This window comes from Microcaecilia unicolor, chromosome 8 (assembly GCF_901765095.1).
Source record: "Microcaecilia unicolor chromosome 8, aMicUni1.1, whole genome shotgun sequence".
Lineage (NCBI taxonomy): Eukaryota > Metazoa > Chordata > Amphibia > Gymnophiona > Siphonopidae > Microcaecilia > Microcaecilia unicolor.
In genome coordinates this window covers 37,024,929-37,045,153 of record NC_044038.1, presented here as the reverse complement: position 1 = coordinate 37,045,153, position 20,225 = coordinate 37,024,929, and the positions used below count along the sequence as shown (strand labels likewise).

The 20,225-nt window shown below is 44.4% G+C and overlaps 1 protein-coding gene across 5 annotated transcripts in view; it reads left to right on the top strand.

Annotated features, from left to right (window-relative positions):
• Positions 1–20,225, top strand: part of NAGA (alpha-N-acetylgalactosaminidase) — a 47,228-nt gene that overhangs the window by 11,344 nt on the left and 15,659 nt on the right. For all 5 annotated transcript variants that reach the window (XM_030211474.1, XM_030211473.1, XM_030211471.1 and 2 more), the window contains 5 exons: positions 432–598; positions 4,961–5,135; positions 8,840–9,017; positions 14,488–14,582; positions 17,667–17,828. In XM_030211474.1, the coding sequence (XP_030067334.1) occupies positions 432–598; positions 4,961–5,135; positions 8,840–9,017; positions 14,488–14,582; positions 17,667–17,828 (777 nt within the window). The remainder of the gene's footprint in view (positions 1–431; positions 599–4,960; positions 5,136–8,839; positions 9,018–14,487; positions 14,583–17,666; positions 17,829–20,225) is intronic.

Here is a 20,225-nt window from a genome sequence, read left to right as displayed (position 1 = left end):
TTGCTGGCGGGGGACCCCAACCCCCCGCCGGCTGAGCCGAGGTCCTCTTCTTCTCAATCCCGCGCAAGGCTTCGTTCTAGTCTGATGTCCTGCACGTTGTACAGATCTAGGGCAGCTGAGAAGAGAGAGAAGAGGTGCAACTGGAGACAGATCACATCTGTCTGGGGCATCCTCCCCTAGGACTGGCACCTGTATTCTGAAATGCCAGCACTAGATTGCAGGGTTTTAGTAATAAATCAGCCACTCTACATGTTTTTCTTTTTTTCCACCAGTGAGGGGCATCTGATATACTGTACTCTTACTCTGCCTGATAAGTTTCAGATCTGTGTATGACCAACAGCTGGAATTCATTTAGCTTGGCATCATGTTAAACAGAACCAATGGTGGACTAAAGCAGTGGCTATTAATGCCTTTTCCTTTATTTATTGCAGATGTTGTTTATGATGTTCCTGCATTCGATCAATGTCCTGTTCATACTGATTGGATCCTGCAATCCCTTGGATAATGGTATGATGAGGACTCCACCAATGGGCTGGTTGGCTTGGGAGCGATTCAGATGCAACACTGATTGCAAAAATGATCCAGAAAACTGCATCAGGTAAAAACCTTACTTCTCCAAAACAGATCTAGAAATAGGCCCGTCTCCTTTTTTTCAAATCATGAGACCCATAACAGAAGAAATATTTCAAGAGTTTAGGAAATCAGGTTGATAGCTGAGACACAAAACCTTGTAAGAATAGATATAATTTTAACAGAATCCACTCTTTATTAATATTAATTACTCCATCATTATTTTAAAAATCATACTTTACATAGTCCATTCCAGTTGTACTCATGTTCTTCCAAAAGTCCAAAGGTCTATATCGTAAATTAAAGCTGTTTTAACTCGTTATCCATCAGTTCTTTATACAAAAAAAATCCTTTCTTGCAGCTCTACACAGTGCTGTGTTTCACCAACGGCGTCCTCAGGAGCTGTTTAAACATCGCATTAGCATAGCGATATATCACTCTGATTCATTCATTGTGTATATATGACAACTGCAATGACTGTAAATATATGTTACACCATCAATCTCATATCTATTAATTTCATCATTCTAATTCATACACATCAAATTTACTTACAATAACAAATTTTTCCATCCAACTCCTTTTGACACTATCTTTCAGACAGGAGATCCATTCGGTGGATTCGTCCTGTGTACATCCAGTCATTAGGTTGCAAATAAGTCCGTATGCAACAGAGTGCTCTCCACCCTGTTTAAATCTTCTTTTACAGCCACTCATTGCAGCTGTCATTAATCAATCCCTTAAGTGAATTACTGTTGCTAGGTGTTAAATTACTTCAGTCCATTCAACATCTTTGTTTAACCCATACGGGAAAAATGTTTTCCAAGAAAATATAATTCTTTGTTCAGTAATTAATAATCTCTGACTTATATTACCACCTCTGGTTCCCATATCTATCTTTATTAAAATAGAGAATCTTAAATCATCTAACGTGTGTTTCATATCTAGCCAATGTTTTACCAGAGGCGCCTCTACATTTCCTCTCCAGATATTGCTCAGATGTTCCCCTATTCTAATTGTCACCTTTCTCTTAGTTTGGCCAACGTACCATGGGGTCATCTTTGACTCTTCTCTCTCCTTCTCTGCTCATATCCAGCAGATTGCCAAGACCTGTCGTTTCTTTCTTTACAACATCCGTAAAATCCGCCCCTTTCTTTCCGAGCACTCTACCAAAACCCTCATCCACACCCTTGTCACCTCTCGTTTAGACTACTGCAATCTGCTTCTTGCTGGCCTCCCACTTAGTCATCTCTCCCCTCTCCAGTCGGTTCAAAACTCTGCTGCCCGTCTCATCTTCCGCCAGGGTCGCTTTACTCATACTACCCCTCTCCTCAAGACCCTTCACTGGCTCCCTATCCGTTTTCGCATCCTGTTCAAACTTCTTCTACTAACCTATAAATGTACTCACTCTGCTACTCCCCAGTATCTCTCCACACTCGTCCATCCCTACACCCCTTCCCGTGCACTCCGCTCCATGGATAAATCCTTCTTATCTGTTCCCTTCTCCACTACTGCCAACTCCAGACTTCGCGCCTTCTGTCTCGCTGCACCCTACGCCTGGAATAAACTTCCTGAGCCCCTACGTCTTGCCCCATCCTTGGCCACCTTTAAATCTAGACTGAAAGCCCACCTCTTTAACATTGCTTTTGACTCGTAACCACTTGTAACCACTCGCCTCCACCTACCCTCCTCTCTTCCTTCCCGTTCACATTAATTGATTCGATTTGCTTACTTTATTTATTTTTTGTCTATTAGATTGTAAGCTCTTTGAGCAGGGACTGTCTTTCTTCTATGTTTGTGCAGCGCTGCGTACGCCTTGTAGCGCTATAGAAATGCTAAATAGTAGTAGTAGTTTGCTTGGGCATACAATTACATATACAACCCCTGCTGTATTACAGTCTCCTGAGCATTTTAGGTAAAAGGATCTATTCATCTTTTGGTCATAAATTCTATCTCCCTCCAAAGTCTGTTTACAATAACAGCAATTGTGGCACGGTTTAAACCCTGCTGATGAATCTACATTATTAATAGGTTTAGTAACTGACATCAGTTCCCCCAAGTTCTTATTCCTACGATATGCAAAAATAGGTTGTACATCAAATGCAGGATGGATTTGTAAAATATTCCAATAGCGTAATATCGCTTTACGCAATTGCACTGTATGAATTGAATAAGGGAGAACACATACTAGGGCTTGATCATCCTTTAATTTCTTTTGCTTATGTAACAACCAGTGTCTATTGGCGTTTTGAGCTCTTTTATACGCCCTTTTAATCACTTTTTGGGGGGTATTTCCTCTGTAAAAATCGTTGTTTCGTATTATCTGCATGAACATGAAAATTATGTTACGATATAGACCTTTGGACTTTTGGAAGAACATGAGTACAACTGGAATGGACTATGTAAAGTATGATTTTTAAAATAATGATGGAGTAATTAATATTAATAAAGAGTGGATTTTGTTAAAATGATATCTATTCTTACAAGGTTTTGTGTTATAAATTTGGTGAACTAGTTAATATAATTGTTCCCTTGTGGTACTTTATATCTGATAGCTGAGACAGCCAGCTTTTCAATTACTTGGACTCGGTAAGTCTTGTTCTTAGCAAAAGTATTTCTTTCTCCAAGAAAGACCTTCCTTACCAAAGTAAGGAAAGAGCCATGGAAAGTACTTCCACGGTGCAATTTTTAAAAATTTTATTATTGCAATTGTTTAAAATTTGTTTATTTTAACTTTTCAAACAAATACTATCAGCACATATCAAAAGTAAACGTTGTAGTACAACTATCAGAAACCTTCCACTTAACCTCCATTCCCACTCTCTCCCTCCCCTCCTCCTACCCCACCCCAGTGGCGTAGCCAGACAGCCAGTTTTGGGTGGGCCTGAGCCCAAAGTGGGTGGGCACAAAATTTTCTCTGCTTCGCCCTCCCTCCACCACTATACCCACCATTTCTCCCTCCTCTCCACCCCTATGCCTACCATTTCTCCCCCTCCCCACCTATCCCCTCTGTATGCAGCATTTGTCCCTCCCCTCCACCTCATACACAGCCAAGACTTCACCCTTCCTCACCCCTCCACCCCTTTGCTGCATCTCCCTCCCCCACCAACCAAGCCTCATCTTTCCATCTTCCCTCCCCCCTGTGCAGCATCTTTCTTTCCATCTTCCCTTCCCCCTGTGCAGCTGCTGTGTCCCCCGTCTTCCCTCCCCATGCGACATCTTTCCCCATCATCCCTCTCCCCCCCCCCCCCCCCCCGTGCAGCTGCAGCATCTCACCCTCCTTGCAGGCCCTCCCAGCAGCAGTGTTCCTGACGGCGATTCTACTCACAGGCTCCGCTCGCAGTCGCAGTGATTCCCACACACTGCCTGCCGGCTGCCGCTCAACAATCTCCTGCAGAGGAGAGACTTCCGGGTTAGCGCTTAGTAGCGCAAGGAGATTGAGCGGCAGCCGGCACTGGCAGGCAGCGTGTGGGAATGACTGCGAGCGGAGCCTGCGACTGGAATCGCAGTCAGGAACTTTGCTGCTGGGCGGACCTGATCCGAAATTGGGTGGGCCCAGGCCCGCCCGTGCCTACGCCCCTGCCCCACCCTTCTTGCTCCCCTATCCCTCCCACTTCTCGCCAATAAGTCTCCAAATTAGTTATTTATTTACAGAGCTTGATATACAACAGGGACCATTGCTGGCATCTATGTTTTTTACAATAGGTATACAGATCCAACTTAAATGCCTAATCTCTGCAACACAAGAAAACTAAAGTACGTAATGGACATAACACAACTCTTCCGTTGTACGATTCCCTAATGTGGCTGTACCACATGAACTTTATCTTACCACAGCATCACTTTGTATTTGTTCACACCGGAGTCTGCAAACGCCTCTCCGGTACTATGTAAGCCACATTGAGCCTACAAATAGGTGGGAAAATGTGGGATACAAATGTAACAAATAAATTAATAGTTCACTTCTCTGCATCTCTACAGTAACTTTTGATGCCTGATATCTGTCTGCTTCTCCATCTGTGCTATAAACTCCAAACATGTGGTCATAGCTTCCACATTTTTCCAGGGCCCTTTTATGACATTCCTCACCACCATTAGGCCCCCTTTTACCAGCCTTTTCTCGCCCTTGCTTAGCCTATTTGGTAATAATCCCAGGAAATAAGTTTTTGTTTCTACCCGCACTACCTCCTCCAGTAATTTGTGAATGTCTCTGTCCTCACATTTCTAAAACTCTGTTACCTTACCACGAGTTCACGATGCAATTTTAACTACATCAAAGCTGAGAGCTGTGGAAAATAGCTGGCAGACTTTTTGGCTTATCTCTGAACCTGAATAATTTGCCCTCTTGCTGTGTTAGCCAATGTATTTTTTTTTTATTTTTCATTCCTAGTGAGCATTTGTTCAAAACCATGGCAGACAGGTTGGCCAGTGATGGCTGGAGAGAACTTGGTTATGAATATATCAATATTGATGACTGCTGGACGGCAAAGGAGCGAGACTCCAAGGGTCAGCTTCAGGCGGACCCTGACAGGTTTCCAGGTGGTATTAAAGCCCTTGCTGACTATGTGAGTATATCCAAAAACCAGGGGCCATGTACTAAATGAGAGACAGAACAAAAATGAATAGATATATGGCAGTGCTTACCAGTCTTTTTGTGGCTGTGACCCCATAATGTTAGCCAGATAAACTCATGTATTTAAGGAACCTGTATGTAGGCGTTTTGTATCATATAATAATGAGTGCAGTTGCCTTGCACAGTTAATTATGGGCAAGCTTATGGTGGGGGGATTTCCTTTATGCAGTTTTTGTTGAGCCTGAAAAAGGATATTTATTTCACTAACTGGTCTTTGTAAGACCAGTATTCAAAAGGTTTAGGCTCCTAAATTAGCCCTTTTGAAAACTTACTAAGACTAAGTTACTAAATTTAGGCTCCCAGTTTCACTGTACACCTCAGTTTGGATCCTAAAAAGTGTATGCAGGGGTGACTCCAAGATTTAATTTAATTTGGCATTTATAGTCTGCTTCACCAAGTTCTAAGAGATTTACATTTAACTGTATGTTGTCGATAACATTAATTAATACTATTTGTTAGTAACTCATTAGTAATAACTTACAGTATAACTTGAGTATACAGTGAACAGTATTACATTGCAACTTATTAACTGACATGGGGTTGTTTTTTTTTTTTTGGTTTTTTTTGTTACATTTGTACCCTGCACTTTCCCACTCATGGCAGGCTCAATGCGGCTTACATGGGGCAATGGAGGGTTAAGTGACTTGCCCAGAGTCACAAGGAGCTGCCTGTGCCTGAAGTGGGAATCGAACTCAGTTCCCCAGGACCAAAGTCCACCACCCTAACCACTAGGCCACTCCTCCACTGTTGCTACTATTTGAGATTGAAGTCGGCCCTTGCAGATCACCAATGTGGCCGCGCAGGCTTCTGCTTCTGTGAGTCTGACGTCCTGCACGTACGTGCAGGACGTCAGACTCACAGAAACAGAAGCCTGCGCAGCCTTCTACATGGAATGTTGCTAGTGGAATAGCAACATTCCATGTAGAATCTCCAATAGTAGCAACATTCCATGTAGAATCTCCAATAGTAGCAACATCCATGTAGAATCTCCAATAGTATCTATTTTATTTTTGCTACATTTGTACCCCGCACTTTCCCACTCATGGCAGGCTCAATGCAGCTTACGTGGGGCAATGGAGGGTTAAGTGACTTGCCCAGAGTCACAAGGAGCTGCCTGTGCCTGAAGTGGGAATCGAACTCAGTTCCTCAGTTCCCCAGGACCAAAGTCCACCACCCTAACCACTAGGCCACTCCTCCACTCCTTGAGCTATCTGCTAAGATTAACTGATAATATTATGCTGACATTAGAATGGCTTAACTGTTTTATATAAGATCAGATTTAATGTGAAACATAATAGTCTTTGGGATTCATTGTCTATTATGTAGAACTGGTTTGGGTTCCAGTTTTGTGAGTGTTTTTTGCCCGGGTTCAGCAGGTGGTTTCGTGTTTCATCTTCCGTGTCTTGAGTTTATGTGGTGCTAGCTTTTCAGAGGTTGGGCCGAAGTGTTTTTGGAATAATACTTGAGCGTCTAAAGTGCATATAGTGGTCTTATTTCTCACAGCAGCATGTTCCAGGCTTCTTAAGGGTGCACGCTTGCAGTTCTGGCTCCCGAGTGCTCAAGACTTTACAATTAGGAAGCGTAAGCGTCACCTGCGGACTTACCTCTCAGTTGCACTGGCAACGCCTCCATTAGTTCAGTCTTCAATGTACCAAGTTCATGGCCCATAGCAGTGTAGGAGAATTGCAATAAATCAGCTCCAGTTCCTCTCTTACAACCATTGTCTGGTCCAGAAATTAACTGATTTTGCATGTGCCCCTCCAGAGGTTTGGCAAGAACAGCTGTCCCATTTAACCTTTGATTTGCAGGAGTCTGGTTTCCATCTTATCAGTGCAACTTTATGACAGTTGTAATACAGTCTCTCATGCCTTCGCTATCAAACTGGAGCATGCAGACCAGCATGGCTTTGAGCCTCTGGCCTTACTGAGGATATCCATGACCGTCTCACAGATGCCTCCTGCCTAGCAGCAAACCTCTTTGGTGGGAAAGTGAAGGACACTTTTTTTCTCATTAAGAATCAATCTTATGCTCTGCTTGAACTCTGCATCCCCAGCAGTGACCACTCAGTGCTCTTCGAAGCAGTCAGCAGTCGGGTTACAAAGGGAGCAGAATGAATGAAGCCTTGGGGGAAACATATACCTTCCAGCAGTGGAAATTAACATTTAAATCTTTGCTTAAAGTCTCGATTTCTAGCTCCATGATCGAGAATGGACATAAAATGTTATACTGCTGGTATTACACCCCACATCGCATTGCAAAGATGTTCAGAGGAAGCTCAGCTACATGCTGGCGACAGTGCGATGCTATAGGAGACATGTTCCACATTTGGTGGGCCTGCACACACGCCCAGACATACTGGACCATGCTTTTGAAATTTTTGTCTGAGGTCACTGGGGTGACCTACCCAATGAAGATGGACTATTGTTTGCTATGCTTTAAACCTAAAGGAGTTCAAAACCCAATACATCAGTTTGCTGGACAGCTGTTTGTGGCAGGCAAGCTGGTGTTAGCAGCGGCTTGGAAACAACCGTCACTGCCGGGCCTTCAGAAAGTCTTGCAGAAATTAGACTATATCTGCCTTATGTCAAAACTTACAGCACTACGGAATGGTCGTCTAGTACAACATCAAAAGACTTGGAAGCTCTATGAACAATGGTTATCCTCCCGAGATAATACGGGATAGTAAAATATATGACATTAATGAGTGGGCAAAAGCGGGGGGGAGGGGGGGAAGGGAGGGAGGGGGTCTTGTAAAACAGAAAGAGTGGAACTAGTAATGAGAAATAGTTCAAGAAATGTGACTAGCAATATGGTTGTATTAGAAATGTTCTATGCTTTGATATGTTTATATATGAAAATAATAAAATAAATGGTAAAAAAAAAAACAAAGGGAGCACAATAACATTCTTCAAAGAGGCATGGCAGTCCATTACTACAGCAGGAAACACCAATGCAAAAGGTTGCAGAGTACAAAAGAAAGTGTGATCGGCCACAGACGGAAGTACCAAGGCGGAGCCAAATAGCAGAGGAAGCAATCTTTATTCGATGACCCAACACGGCCTGTGTTTTGGCGAATACATGCATCAGGGGTCAGTAGGAAATACAACAGAGTGTGGTCCTTTTCAACTTTTCATTGCAAAGAACAGTAGGTACTTATCTTTTCACTGTTTTTATCTCGTGTTTCTGAGTACACCTCCAGTAATAGCTGTACACCAAGCCCTTCTTCCTTCATGCAGATAGAGACCTCGTAAAAGAACACTCTCCAGGGCTAGCATCTCCAGGAGATGTGAAGCCAGCTCCATTTGAAAGGAGAGGTGGGGAGAAGCTAGCCCTGGAGATTCAGGGGCTGCCCCAGACAGCCAAGTTAAGGCTGGGACCTAAGCTGTTCTTAAATTAGTTGCTCTACCTGCATGAAGGAAAAGGGCTTGGTGTACAGCTATCCCTGGAGGGTTGCTCAGAGGCATGAGATAAATGACACGTAAATGTTAGCGCCTGCATTATAGAGTTACCCCCATAGGGCTATGTTCTAGTGCTGTACATTTGTCAAGTGTTGGTAGGCTGCGGATTCTAACGTGGTTGGATATGCTGAAGTGCTTCTTTGGAACAGTTAGTAACATCCTCTCTTTTCCCCATCAGGTGCATTCCAAAGGTCTGAAGCTAGGCATTTATAGTGACATGGGGAACTTCACATGTGCTGGATATCCAGGAACCACGCTGGATACCATCAGCATTGATGCACAAACCTTTGCAGCGTGGGGAGTTGACATGTTGAAATTTGACGGCTGCTACTCCAACTCATCTGATAAAGCCATAGGTTAGTTTTCTCCTTCAAGTTCTTAACTTAGCAAAGGATGGGTAGAAACCTAGGGTGTCTTTTACTAAGGTGCGCTCACGTTTTTAGCGTGCGCTAAAATTGGCACGTTAAACATTAGAGATGCCAATGTATTCCTATGGGCGTCTCTAACGTTTAGCGCGCCCACAATTTTATCGTGCGCAAAAAACATGAGCGCACCTTAATAAAAGACGCCCCTAATCTCTAAATATGGCTTTCAAACCCTGGTTTAATTTGTAGTTGTGTTATCCATGGTCGTCTTTTTTTTTTTTTTTTTTTAATGACTAGCTCTTCCCGGCCACGCGTTGCTGTGCCTCAGTCTGGTTAAATGGAAAAGAAAGAAAAGAGGAAGTGCATGTTTCTAATATGTTTAATTTCACAATGCTTGTGGGTATACAATATTTTTTGTTGTTCCATTCTGTGTGCAGAGATAGAGATTGTCTGGTTTGCTGACTGTAGAACATGCAACATATAATTGTCCATGTGAGAAGCAATCCGTGTGTAGATGTAAACGGGTGAATTCTAAAGATTGGCCCTGAGCTTTGTTGATGGTGATTGCAAACGCCAATCGAATTGGGAATTGCAATCTGTTAAATTGAAATAGCCTATCTGTTGGAATCATAGGAATGCGGGGAATGACATATTCACATTTGAAAGGTCCTGTCAAGATTGTTGCTTGTACGGCATTGCTCATTAATTTTTTTACTGCAAGCCGCGTGCGGTTGCAAAGCTTTGGCTGGTTGATATTTTGCAACATGATAATTGGCACGCCGATTTTCAATTGCAGTACGTGCGGTGGCATCCCTGGCAGATCGAGTGAATTGAAAAAGTCTGTTGGATAATTAAGCGCTTCACCTGCTTCCAGAACAGTGTCGACGGACTTGTATGTGAGTGGCTCGCTTTGAATTTTAGACTGAATAATATTGTTCCGTTCGTAGACGTCTTTGTTCTTGGCTGCAAGACTAGCTCGTTCACTCAGCGAATCGTGATTCTTATAATTGGTTTGAATATTGGGAAATACTTTTTCAACCAATTGTTCCTTTGAGGTCAGTAAATTGCAGAAGTTATGAGGCAATGAAATTCGTCCTGAGGTCAGATCAACCTGCACCTTTCCGTTCCCAATTTTCAGCAATTGATGTGAGAATATCTGAGCTGATTGATCGTTTTGCAGCTGGACACGCATATTTGTAGTTAAGTTTAAAGTCTTTAACTGTTGCCACAAGGTACAGTATTTTAGGCAAGCATTTATTTCGTCCGCTGGTGTCAATCGAGGAACTACAGGTAATGTTTGCATGAAATCTCCTGCAAGTAATATTAATGTGTTCCCAAATGGTCTGATGTTTCCACGCAAATCTTGCAATGATCGATCAAGAGCCTCAAGCGATGTTTTTTGCTGTGCTGTTTCCTTGGCACGTATTTGAACCATTCTTTGTCTGTTTCGCTCGTTCGCTGATGCCCGTTCTTCCTCAGCTTGATTTGCAATTGTAGGTATATAAAAACGCGCGTATTCGAATGCAACGTTGTGTCAAATTTCAAAGCAATCGGTGAAGAACTTTCGGAGATTTAAGCCACTCTCAGCCTGTCGCGTTGATTCTGTTGAGAACGAAGTAGATCTGAAGCTGCAGAACGCGCTCGCCATGCTCGCAACCGTGCATCGTCAAGTCTGGCTGCATGTCGCTCTGCTGCTTCCTCGGCACGTATTTGAGCCATTCTTTGTGTGTTTTGCTCGTTCGCTGATGGCCGTTCTTCCTCAGTTTGATTTGCAGTTACTCATCGCACTGCTTCCGCTCCGCGAGTATGACAGCTGTGACATCTATATAATAGTAGGTATATAAAAACATGCGCGTAATTTCAAAGCAATCGGTGAAGAACTTTCGTAGATTTAAGCCACTCTCAGCCTGTCGCGTTGATTCTGTTGAGAACGAAGCAGATCTGAAGCTGCAGAACGCGATCGCCGTACTCGCAACCGTGCATCGTCAAGTCTGGCTGCACGTCGCTCTGCTGCTTCCTTGGCACGTATTTGAGCCATTCTTTGTGTGTTTCGCTCGTTCAGTGATAGCCGTTCTTCCTCAGTTTGATTTGCAATTATTCGTCGCACTGCTTGCGCTCCGTGAGTACGACAGCTGTGACATCTATATAATAGTAAGTATATAAAAACATGCGCATATTCGAATGCAACGTTGTGTCCAAATTTGAAAGCAATCGGTGAAGAACTTTCGGAGATTTAAGATTTTGAACAAACGAACATTTACATTTTTATTGATACAGATTTATCAGTTTTTTTTATTTACCGAGATGTTGTTTTTCACTTTCTTTAGCACCAAATTTCTTTCCTGAGTCTGTGCCATAGCAGTGTGCAGCTCAACAATGCAGGGTCCTAAAAATGAAACCAGCCTTTAGAAAAGCTTGTCTTTCTTTTTCTTATAGTTCTCCCCGATCAGGGCTTGAGGAGGCTTTATTTCATAGCCATTCCTTTTCAACAGGTGCACAGTTCAACTTGCATGGATACTTTCATGCTTTTTTTTTTCACTTAATAAGCTGCTATAAAACACAAGCAAACATGTGAGGACTTGAGTCCATGCTTGGGCACTACTGCAGAAATGTTTCCCTCTCTGAAAGTGGCAAAGAGATACATGAACTTATAACTAGCGAGGTGGCTTCTTTTTATCACAATAGCATCCACAGATTATATTTTAAACAAGGATGCTGTTTGCAAAATTAAAAAAAAAACAAGAAAGGAACAACAGTAGCCACTAGGTAAAAGGAGCCTTGGTTTAATAATGAATATGGCTTTTGGGCACAGACTGGATGGACCATGCATGTCTTTATCTGCCATCATCTTTTTATTTTTTTTTTGTTACATTTGTACCCTGCGCTTTCCCACTCATGGCAGGTTCAATGCGGCTTACATATTGTATACAGGTACTTATTTGTACCTGGGGCAATGGAGGGTTAAGTGACTTGCCCAGAGTCACAAGAAGCTGCCTGTGCCTGAAGTGGGAATCACCACCCTAACCACTAGGCCACTCCTCCACTGTTGCTACTATTTGAGATTCTACATGGAATGTTGCTATTCCACTAGCAACATTCCATGTAGAAGTCGACCCTTGCAGATCACCAATGTGGCCGCGCAGGCTTCTGCTTCTGTGAGTCTGACGTCCTGCACGTATGTGCAGGACGTCAGACTCTTAGAAACAGAAGCCTGCGCAGCCTTCTACATGGAATGTTGCTAGTGGAATAGAAACATTCCATGTAGAATCTCCAATAGCAGCAACATTCCATGTAGAGTCTCCAATAGTAGCAACATTCCATGTAGAATCTCCAATAGTATCTATTTTATTTTTGTTACATTTGTACCCCACGTTTTCCCACTCATGGCAGGCTCAATGCGGCTTACATGGGGCAATGGAGGGTTAAGTGACTTGCCCAGAGTCACAAGGAGCTGCCTGTGCCTGAAGTGGGAATCGAACTCAGTTCCTCAGGACCAAAGTCCACCCCCCTAACCACTAGGCCACTCCTCCACTGTTGCTACTATTTGAGATTGAAGTTGGCCCTCGCAGATCACCAATGTGGCCGCGCAGGCTTCTGTGAGTCTGACGTCCTGCACGTATGTGCAGGACGTCAGACTCACAGAAACAGAAGCCTGCGCAACCTTCTACATGGAATGTTGCTAGTGGAATAGCAACATTCCATGTAGAATCTCCAATAGTAGCAACATTCCACCTAGAATCTCCAATAGTAGCAACATTCCATGTAGAATCTCCAATAGTATCTATTTTATTTTTGTTACATTTGTACCCCACGTTTTCCCACTCATGGCAGGCTCAATGCGGCTTACATGGGGCAATGGAGGGTTAAGTGACTTGCCCAGAGTCACAAGGAGCTGCCTGTGCCTGAAGTGGGAATCGAACTCAGTTCCTCAGGACCAAAGTCCACCACCCTAACCACTAGGCCACTCCTCCACTTCTGTGGCTCAAGAGAAAGTGGTGCCCTGAACCAACTTGCTATGGCAGTGCCCCCCATCACATCGCTTCCAGCGCCCCTCCCCCCCCCCCCCCAAACAGGTTCGGCATCATCTCCAACCTCCCCACCGCCTCCCCAGTTCCAGTCTGTCTTTCCCTTTGAGTCCAGCAGTAATCCCTCATCTCTCTCCATCCCCCGTGGTTCTGTAAAGTCTATGTTGGTTGCCGACAGCAGCACTACAGGCTGCCTTCAGCCATCCCTTGGGACTTCCCTCTGCTGTGTCCCACCCACAGGAAATTTCACGACAGAGGGAAGACCCAGGGGCTGGCCGAAGTCTGCCTGTCATGCTGCTGCTGCCGGCAACCGACATAGACTTTACAGGACCATGGGGGAGAGAGAGAGGTGACAGAGCACTTCCGGACTCGTGGGGAGGGGTAGAAAAGGCTTAACCTGCAGACCAAGTGAGGTCAGAGGCTGAGCATTTTGGCACCCTTATTCGCCAACACCCTGGGCCAGAGCCTCCCCTGGTCCGGTGGTTAAGCCAACCCTGTCTACGGGGGTCCTTTTACTAAGTTCATCAGTTGCTAACGCATGCCTAATGCAGCAAAAATGGGCTAATGCCCTATAGTATTTTGCATTAGTTTTACCATGTTCGCGAGCTAACTGTGCAATAACTTTTTTTTTTTGAGGTGGCATTTCAGGAGCATAGAGTGAGCATTCATGCACTAACCAATTAATGCATCTACATTACCATGTGCTAACTGGTTAGTTCACAGATAATGCAGAGCCCTTCAGATCTACAAAGTAAATGGCAATAAGTGCTCCCGTGGTAATTTTAAAAAATGGCTGCACGCTAATGGCAGCAAAACAGAGAAGAAAAGACCTCCACAGAAATCCACAAGGTCAACATTAGTGCATGGCCACTAATGAAATAAATATGAAATCAGGGATTTTATGGCTGTGATAAAACTAGCCTTTGCATTTGAGAAAGATCTGCGGGGGGGGGCACACTAAGGCCACTTTTTACTGCAGCTTTGTAAAAGGACCCCTATAAAAGGATGAGTGCAAACAGCAGAGGCAACCCTGAACTGTAATTCTCCCTCCTTATCACTAGAAGGAGCAATTTACAAGTATACACAAACCAGGCTCAGCCACCCTGTGATCTAAGCAACTGTACAGGTAAAGAAAACTCATTGTACTGCCTAAATAACTCGCATGAAAAGTCATGCAGAGTTAGTTCTTTCTGTGGGAACTTCTCAAGTGATTTCTGACACTTGAGAGGGGTTATAGTTCAGTAATATATACTATGAAGAAAGGTTGAATGAGGAGAAGGAGGATAGGGTGTTGAGTTACATATGGGAATTTGCATGCACATTTGCTCTTAAGTTAACAAATCACTGCTGTGTAGACTGGATGGGCTATTTTGTTCTTTATTTTCTGTCATTTACTATGTTACTGTGATCTGTTTCATGCCATCATGAACTCTCAGGTTATCCTAAGATGAGTGCTGCTTTGAATGCCACCGGGAGACCTATTGCATACTCCTGCAGCTGGCCAGCCTATGAAGGAGGGCTTCCCCCAAAGGTACAGTTCCTGTTGTTTTCCATAGTTTTCTTAGTCTAGATGCAACTAGCCAGTTTTCTGTTCTGCTGGCCACCAGTCTTTCCTTTGCAAAATGGGCCAGGCCAGCCAGAAACCAGCTAATGTAAGTGCTGGTTTTCTGCCAACCACAGATCATTCCCAGGTTCCACCTCTTCCCTCCATTTCTTCCTTCTGCTGCCACCAAACATCAATAGGCCTATTAAATGCTTGCATAGTGCTTTCCTCTCCACCCCTACATGATGCCAGCATCTCACCCCCCTGTCCTCTCCACCCTCTCCCCCACCCTTCTCCAGGTTCAGCATCTTCCCCTCTTGGCTTCCCCTGCCATGGTCCACCAAAATCCCCCAGTTCCTTCCTCTCCTCAAACCTGTATTCCTTTGCAGCCACAAGTGTCAGCACTCTGTAAGGCTGTGCTGGTTCCACCTTCTCTGATGCACACTTCTTGCTGTCATGGAAGCAGGACCAACAGACTCTTACAGAGCACTTAAGCAGTCGTGGAGGAATGCAGGAGGTTTGAATGGAGGACGTGGACAGGTGAGCAGGGAAGGACCCTGGGGGAATTTGGTGCTCAATGGCAGGGGGAAGAAGGAGGAAGAAATGTTGGACCTGGAGGTGGACAGTGAGAAGGGAGATGGAGAAATACTGGACCACATGGGAGAAGGATAGGAAAGATGCTGGGGGTGATCATAGGGTACACAACACATAGAAAGTTAGAGACCGTGAAGTGCCTTTAGATTGTAAGCTCCTTTGAGCAGGGACTATGTTAAATTGTACAGCGCTGCGTAACCCTAGTAGCGCTTTAGAAATGTCAAGTAGTAGTAGTAGTACTGCAGAGAACACAAGAACTGCGTTGTTATCAAAGGAAACATATAGGGGACCTTACTGAGGAGTATAGGGAAGCAAGTCAATGAGATCTTGAATCAGAAAGCCAAGCATTATATATACTGTCAGAGATACAAACTTTATAGATGGGGGAACAAAATGGGATCTTTGTTATTGAACTTAGTGAGGGACCCTAAGGTGAAACAAGTAATTATGAAGATCATTGATTCCAGGGGCCAAAGGATCTGGTGTGAGCAGGAAATAGAGGAGACTTTCTTAGATATTTATATTATTATATTTATTGCATTTGTATCCCACCTTTTCCCACCTATTTGTAGGCTCAAAGTGGCTTACAGAGTGTGGTTATGACATAATCATTTCGTGATAACAGGTACAGTTCTTATAGTTTGAATGATGGTAAGAGAAGATAAGCATAGTCGTTTCATGATAACAAGTACAATTATTACTGTTTAAAGATTGGGTAAGGGAGGATAGACGGGAAATGTTAGGTGAGTTAGAGGTGAGCTGTGGTGATTGTGTGATTTGTAGAAGTAGTTCGTAGGCTATGTATTTTCCTTGTAGGCTTTTTGGAAGAGATGAGTTTTCAGAGATTTGCAGAAGTTAGTTAATTCGTCAGTGGCTTTCAGTTCTGTAGGTAGAGCATTCCACAGCTGCGTGCTCAAGTAGGAGAAGGTGGTGGCGTGTGTCAGTTTCTATAGGAATCTGTATACAGTAGTGTCTTGAGATACTAATTAGAGAGAGCACTTTTTCAGGACCTACACTTCCTGGTACCATGGAAAGAAGCAGCATTACAGCTGAATAGACCTATCTTGACCCTGGAAATTAAGTGCACTTTATATCAGCCTTCGCTCTCCAGCAGGGAACCAGACAAGGCTACCTACTGTCCCCACTCCTATTCATATTATCCTCCGAGCCATTAGTGATTAAAATAAGTAACAGTGCAGAGATGGGGTGCATTAAGATGTGGGAGAGGAGAAAGTCAAGTGAATATGTTTGCTAACGATATGCTTTCATTCTTGGATGACACAGATAGGAGTAACAGAGTAATGATAGGATTTGGGACCTTTGTGGGGCCTAGGATAAACTACAACAAATTGGAAGCATTGTCCGTCTTGCACCATGCTGAAGCTTTAAACATGAACATACATTCCTGTACGTCAGTAAACATTTCTATCCATTTGCATTCCTTGGGATGCATGTAGCCAGTTAGGTTTTCAGGATATCCCCCAATGAAGGCAAGTCTAGTGCATGCCAGGGCCGCCGAGAGGGGGGGGACAGGGGGGACAAAAGTCCCGGGGCCCAGACCTCCAGGGGGGCCCAACGCCACCGCCGCCTGGCCCGCCCTCTGTCACTCCCAGAACTAACCTTAAGCCTCCTTTCACTTCGCAGCAAGCAGCAGCAGGTCAGGCCACTCCTTCCTTCCATGTACCGCCCTCGCCTGATGTAACGTCCGCGAGGGCGGGGCACGGAAGGAAGGAGGAGAGGTCTGCCCTGCCGCTGCTTGCTGCGAAGTGAAAGGAGGCTTAAGGTTAGTTCCGAGGGCCCAGCCCAATAGCGGGTGGAGGGGGGCCCGGCGACCTCGGGTGGGTGGGCGGCAGGGGGGCCCGGCAACCTCGGGTGGGGGGGCCGGGGGCGGCCTTGTCCCGGGCCCGGCTCCGGCTCTCAGCGGCCCTGGTGCATGCATATTCATTGTGGATATCCTGAAAACCTGACTAGCTAGGTGTGTACCAAGCACTGGGTTGAGAACTCCTGGTTTAAATCCAAGTTGTACTTCTAGATGAAAGTCCCAGTTGCCAGCAGGAAAAGGAAATGACTTGCGCTCATTAACTCATTGTGTGGCAGATTTTCTGAAAGATGGAATGTACTTCTAAACTGCTTAGGGCAGTCCTTGTGGATTGATTAGATGGGGTGTAAATGTAATTGTTGTAACAAAAAGCAAAAGAGGAACACAAAAACTTTCCACCAGGGAGCAGTAAACAGAGGCCAGAGGAGTAGAAGTCATCAGAACCCCAAGTTTTAGAACATTTACAAATGTAATTGTTATCACATAATAAACACGACACTCAAACACAAACCCAGTGTATCAAGCGATGGAATGCAGGTTTTCAAGATTCTCTGATTATGAGATTAGTCTTTAATATTACTGTGGTATGACATCTTTAGGCAAGAAGAGGTTTTATAGTTCTTGTACTTAGATTTCAATCAATGTACTTATTTTCTTAGGTGAATTACACCCTACTCGGTGATATTTGTAACCTCTGGAGAAACTATGGTGACATCCAGGATTGCTGGGACAGCGTCTTGGCTATTATTGAGTGGTACGGAAATAACCAGGATGCTTTACAGCCTGCCGCCGGCCCTGGAAGATGGAATGACCCCGACATGGTAACATAATACGATCTACAGTCCCAAGTTGATAGTAGAGTGCTGCAGACATCAAATAGGATCAAATCTGAATCTGTCTGACAGCTGAAGTCTTAATTAAGGATTTTTTAACAATGATTTTCTGAATCTGTAAGGAAAGACCCCCTAGACTCCCACAATTGTGTGGCTGAGGGAAGTGCCACCAAATCTGGCTCGTCCCGTGGAATTCTCCATCTTCACAAAATTGTCATGGGAGATGGAGGGCAAGAGAGGGAACAATGGGGTGCAATCCCTGCAGCTTTCCTGTCCCTGGAGAGACAAGGCCGTCATGTATTTATCAGTTTTATATCCTGTAGTATCCAATTGATCTAACAGAAAACATACATAAAATGCAACCTAATCATAAAATACAAAGTCAAAATCAACTAAAAAACTAAAAAAAAGTATTAAAAATTCTTGCAGCACCCTAGGCCACATCTTCTGCTTCTGGCCAGGCTATTGCATTTTGAGCTATGCTGCCAGCCAGTGACTTCCTCATCTTATGACCAAGAGGCTGAGTAATGGATGGGGGGGGGGGGGGTATAAGGAGCACTTGTCTGGGATTGTGCCCTCTCTCCCCAGATCCAGGGTTGGCCCTACCACTAGATGGACTAGGCATCTACCTAGGATGACATAGTGGAGTCTGTGGTGCAGCACAAGCCTTTGAGTACCCATGCACGCACAAGGCTGCTAGTGTCCCATCCCAGAACGCAATTAATGAGAAAGTAACTTCTTATTTTTAAAAATAATGATACTATTGAGTGCCCTCCAGAAAGAGAAGCATCTAATAGTGTTATTTTCTCTAAATTACTATACTTCAGGAACTGCTATATATCCATGAAACGTTTGGTAACATTACCATAAGATCTCCATACCTGTTAGATAGAAGGGTTGACGACCAGTAGATCTGGCTGCATGCTTCCAAGACAGCTCTAAATTATAGAGGAAATATCTGGTGCAGACTTCTGTTTGAGAGTGGCTTGGTGTTCTGTCTGGAATAAGAATTTGGGGCATGTGCTTTTTTTTGTGGGGGGAGGGGGTGATCCCCATGCATTCTCTTATTTGCTGTCATCAGCTTCTGCTGAGCATCAAAGCAAGATGGGTCCTGTGGGGAATTTGGAAGGATTCAAGGCAATGTGCAGAAACTCATAGTGAGGCCTCATTTGCATAAGTCAGTAGGAGCTAAAAAGTGAGACCATGTGTGAAAAAAAGTCCATTTGTTGGTAGGGCTGAGTCACCCTCTAGAGAAGGCAGCTTAATAAGGCAGCTTAATAAATCCCAGCTGCCTTCTCTAGAGGGTGACCATTCTTTGCATATATTGGAAGGTGGTGGAGTCTTTATTTTGGGAGAGTGGGAAGAATTTTATTTGTTCTATGAATTTTTTATGTAATAGTAACATAGTAGATGACGGCAGAAAAAGACCTGCACGGTCCACCCAGTCTGCCCAACAAAATAAACTCACATGTGGCATTTTTTGTGTATACCTTACCTTGATTTTTCAGGGCACAGACTGTAGAAGTCTGCCCAGCACTATCCCCGCCTCCCAACCACCCGCCCCGCCTCCCACCACCGGCTCTGGCACAGACCGTATAAATCTGCCCAGCACTATCCCCACCTCCCAACCACCAGCCCTGCCTCCCTCCACCGGCTAAGCTTCTGGGGATCCCTTCCTTCTGAGGAGGATTCCTTTATGTTTATCCCACGCATGTTTGAATTCCATTACCGTTTTCCTCTCCACCACCTCCCGTGGGAGGGCATTCCAAGCATCCACAACTCTCTCCGTGAAAAAATACTTCCTGTAGGGTTTTATGATGATGAGTACTATCTTGAGCAGGTGGAACTGATATTCAGCTGGCGTGGTAACTTAAAAAACACAGGTAAGAGACTTTTGCATTGACCACCCAGCAGCCAATACAAAACTCATTTTGAATATTGATCCATTTTGGTTTTTTCTAGGGCTGCACATTTAACACGTGATTCATGTGTTAAAATGTTAAATCGCATTAACAAATTAGGCTCCCTGCTCCTTTTCCCGCATATCTCTTTCTCCCTCTCCCTTTCCTCTCCATCACTTGGGCTGGCATCTCTCGCGTCCTCCTTCCGGCATCTCTTCCTCTCCTACAGCCCCCACCCCGCGTGCTCTCAGCCTTCCTCTATCTCCCCCTCCAAGCCCTTTGAACTTGCCTTTAATACTGCAGTGCTGCAAGCGTGCTGCTTTCCACCCTCTGTAGCATCTGACCAGCAAGTAACAGGGAGTTCTGTTAGAGGAGGCTCAAATTTTCTTGCCACTGGAGAGAATTGGGGCAGCAGGTATAGATGCTTTGGCACAAACGTGGCTGATGGACATTCTCCTGAATGTCTTTCTGCCTTGGCCACTTA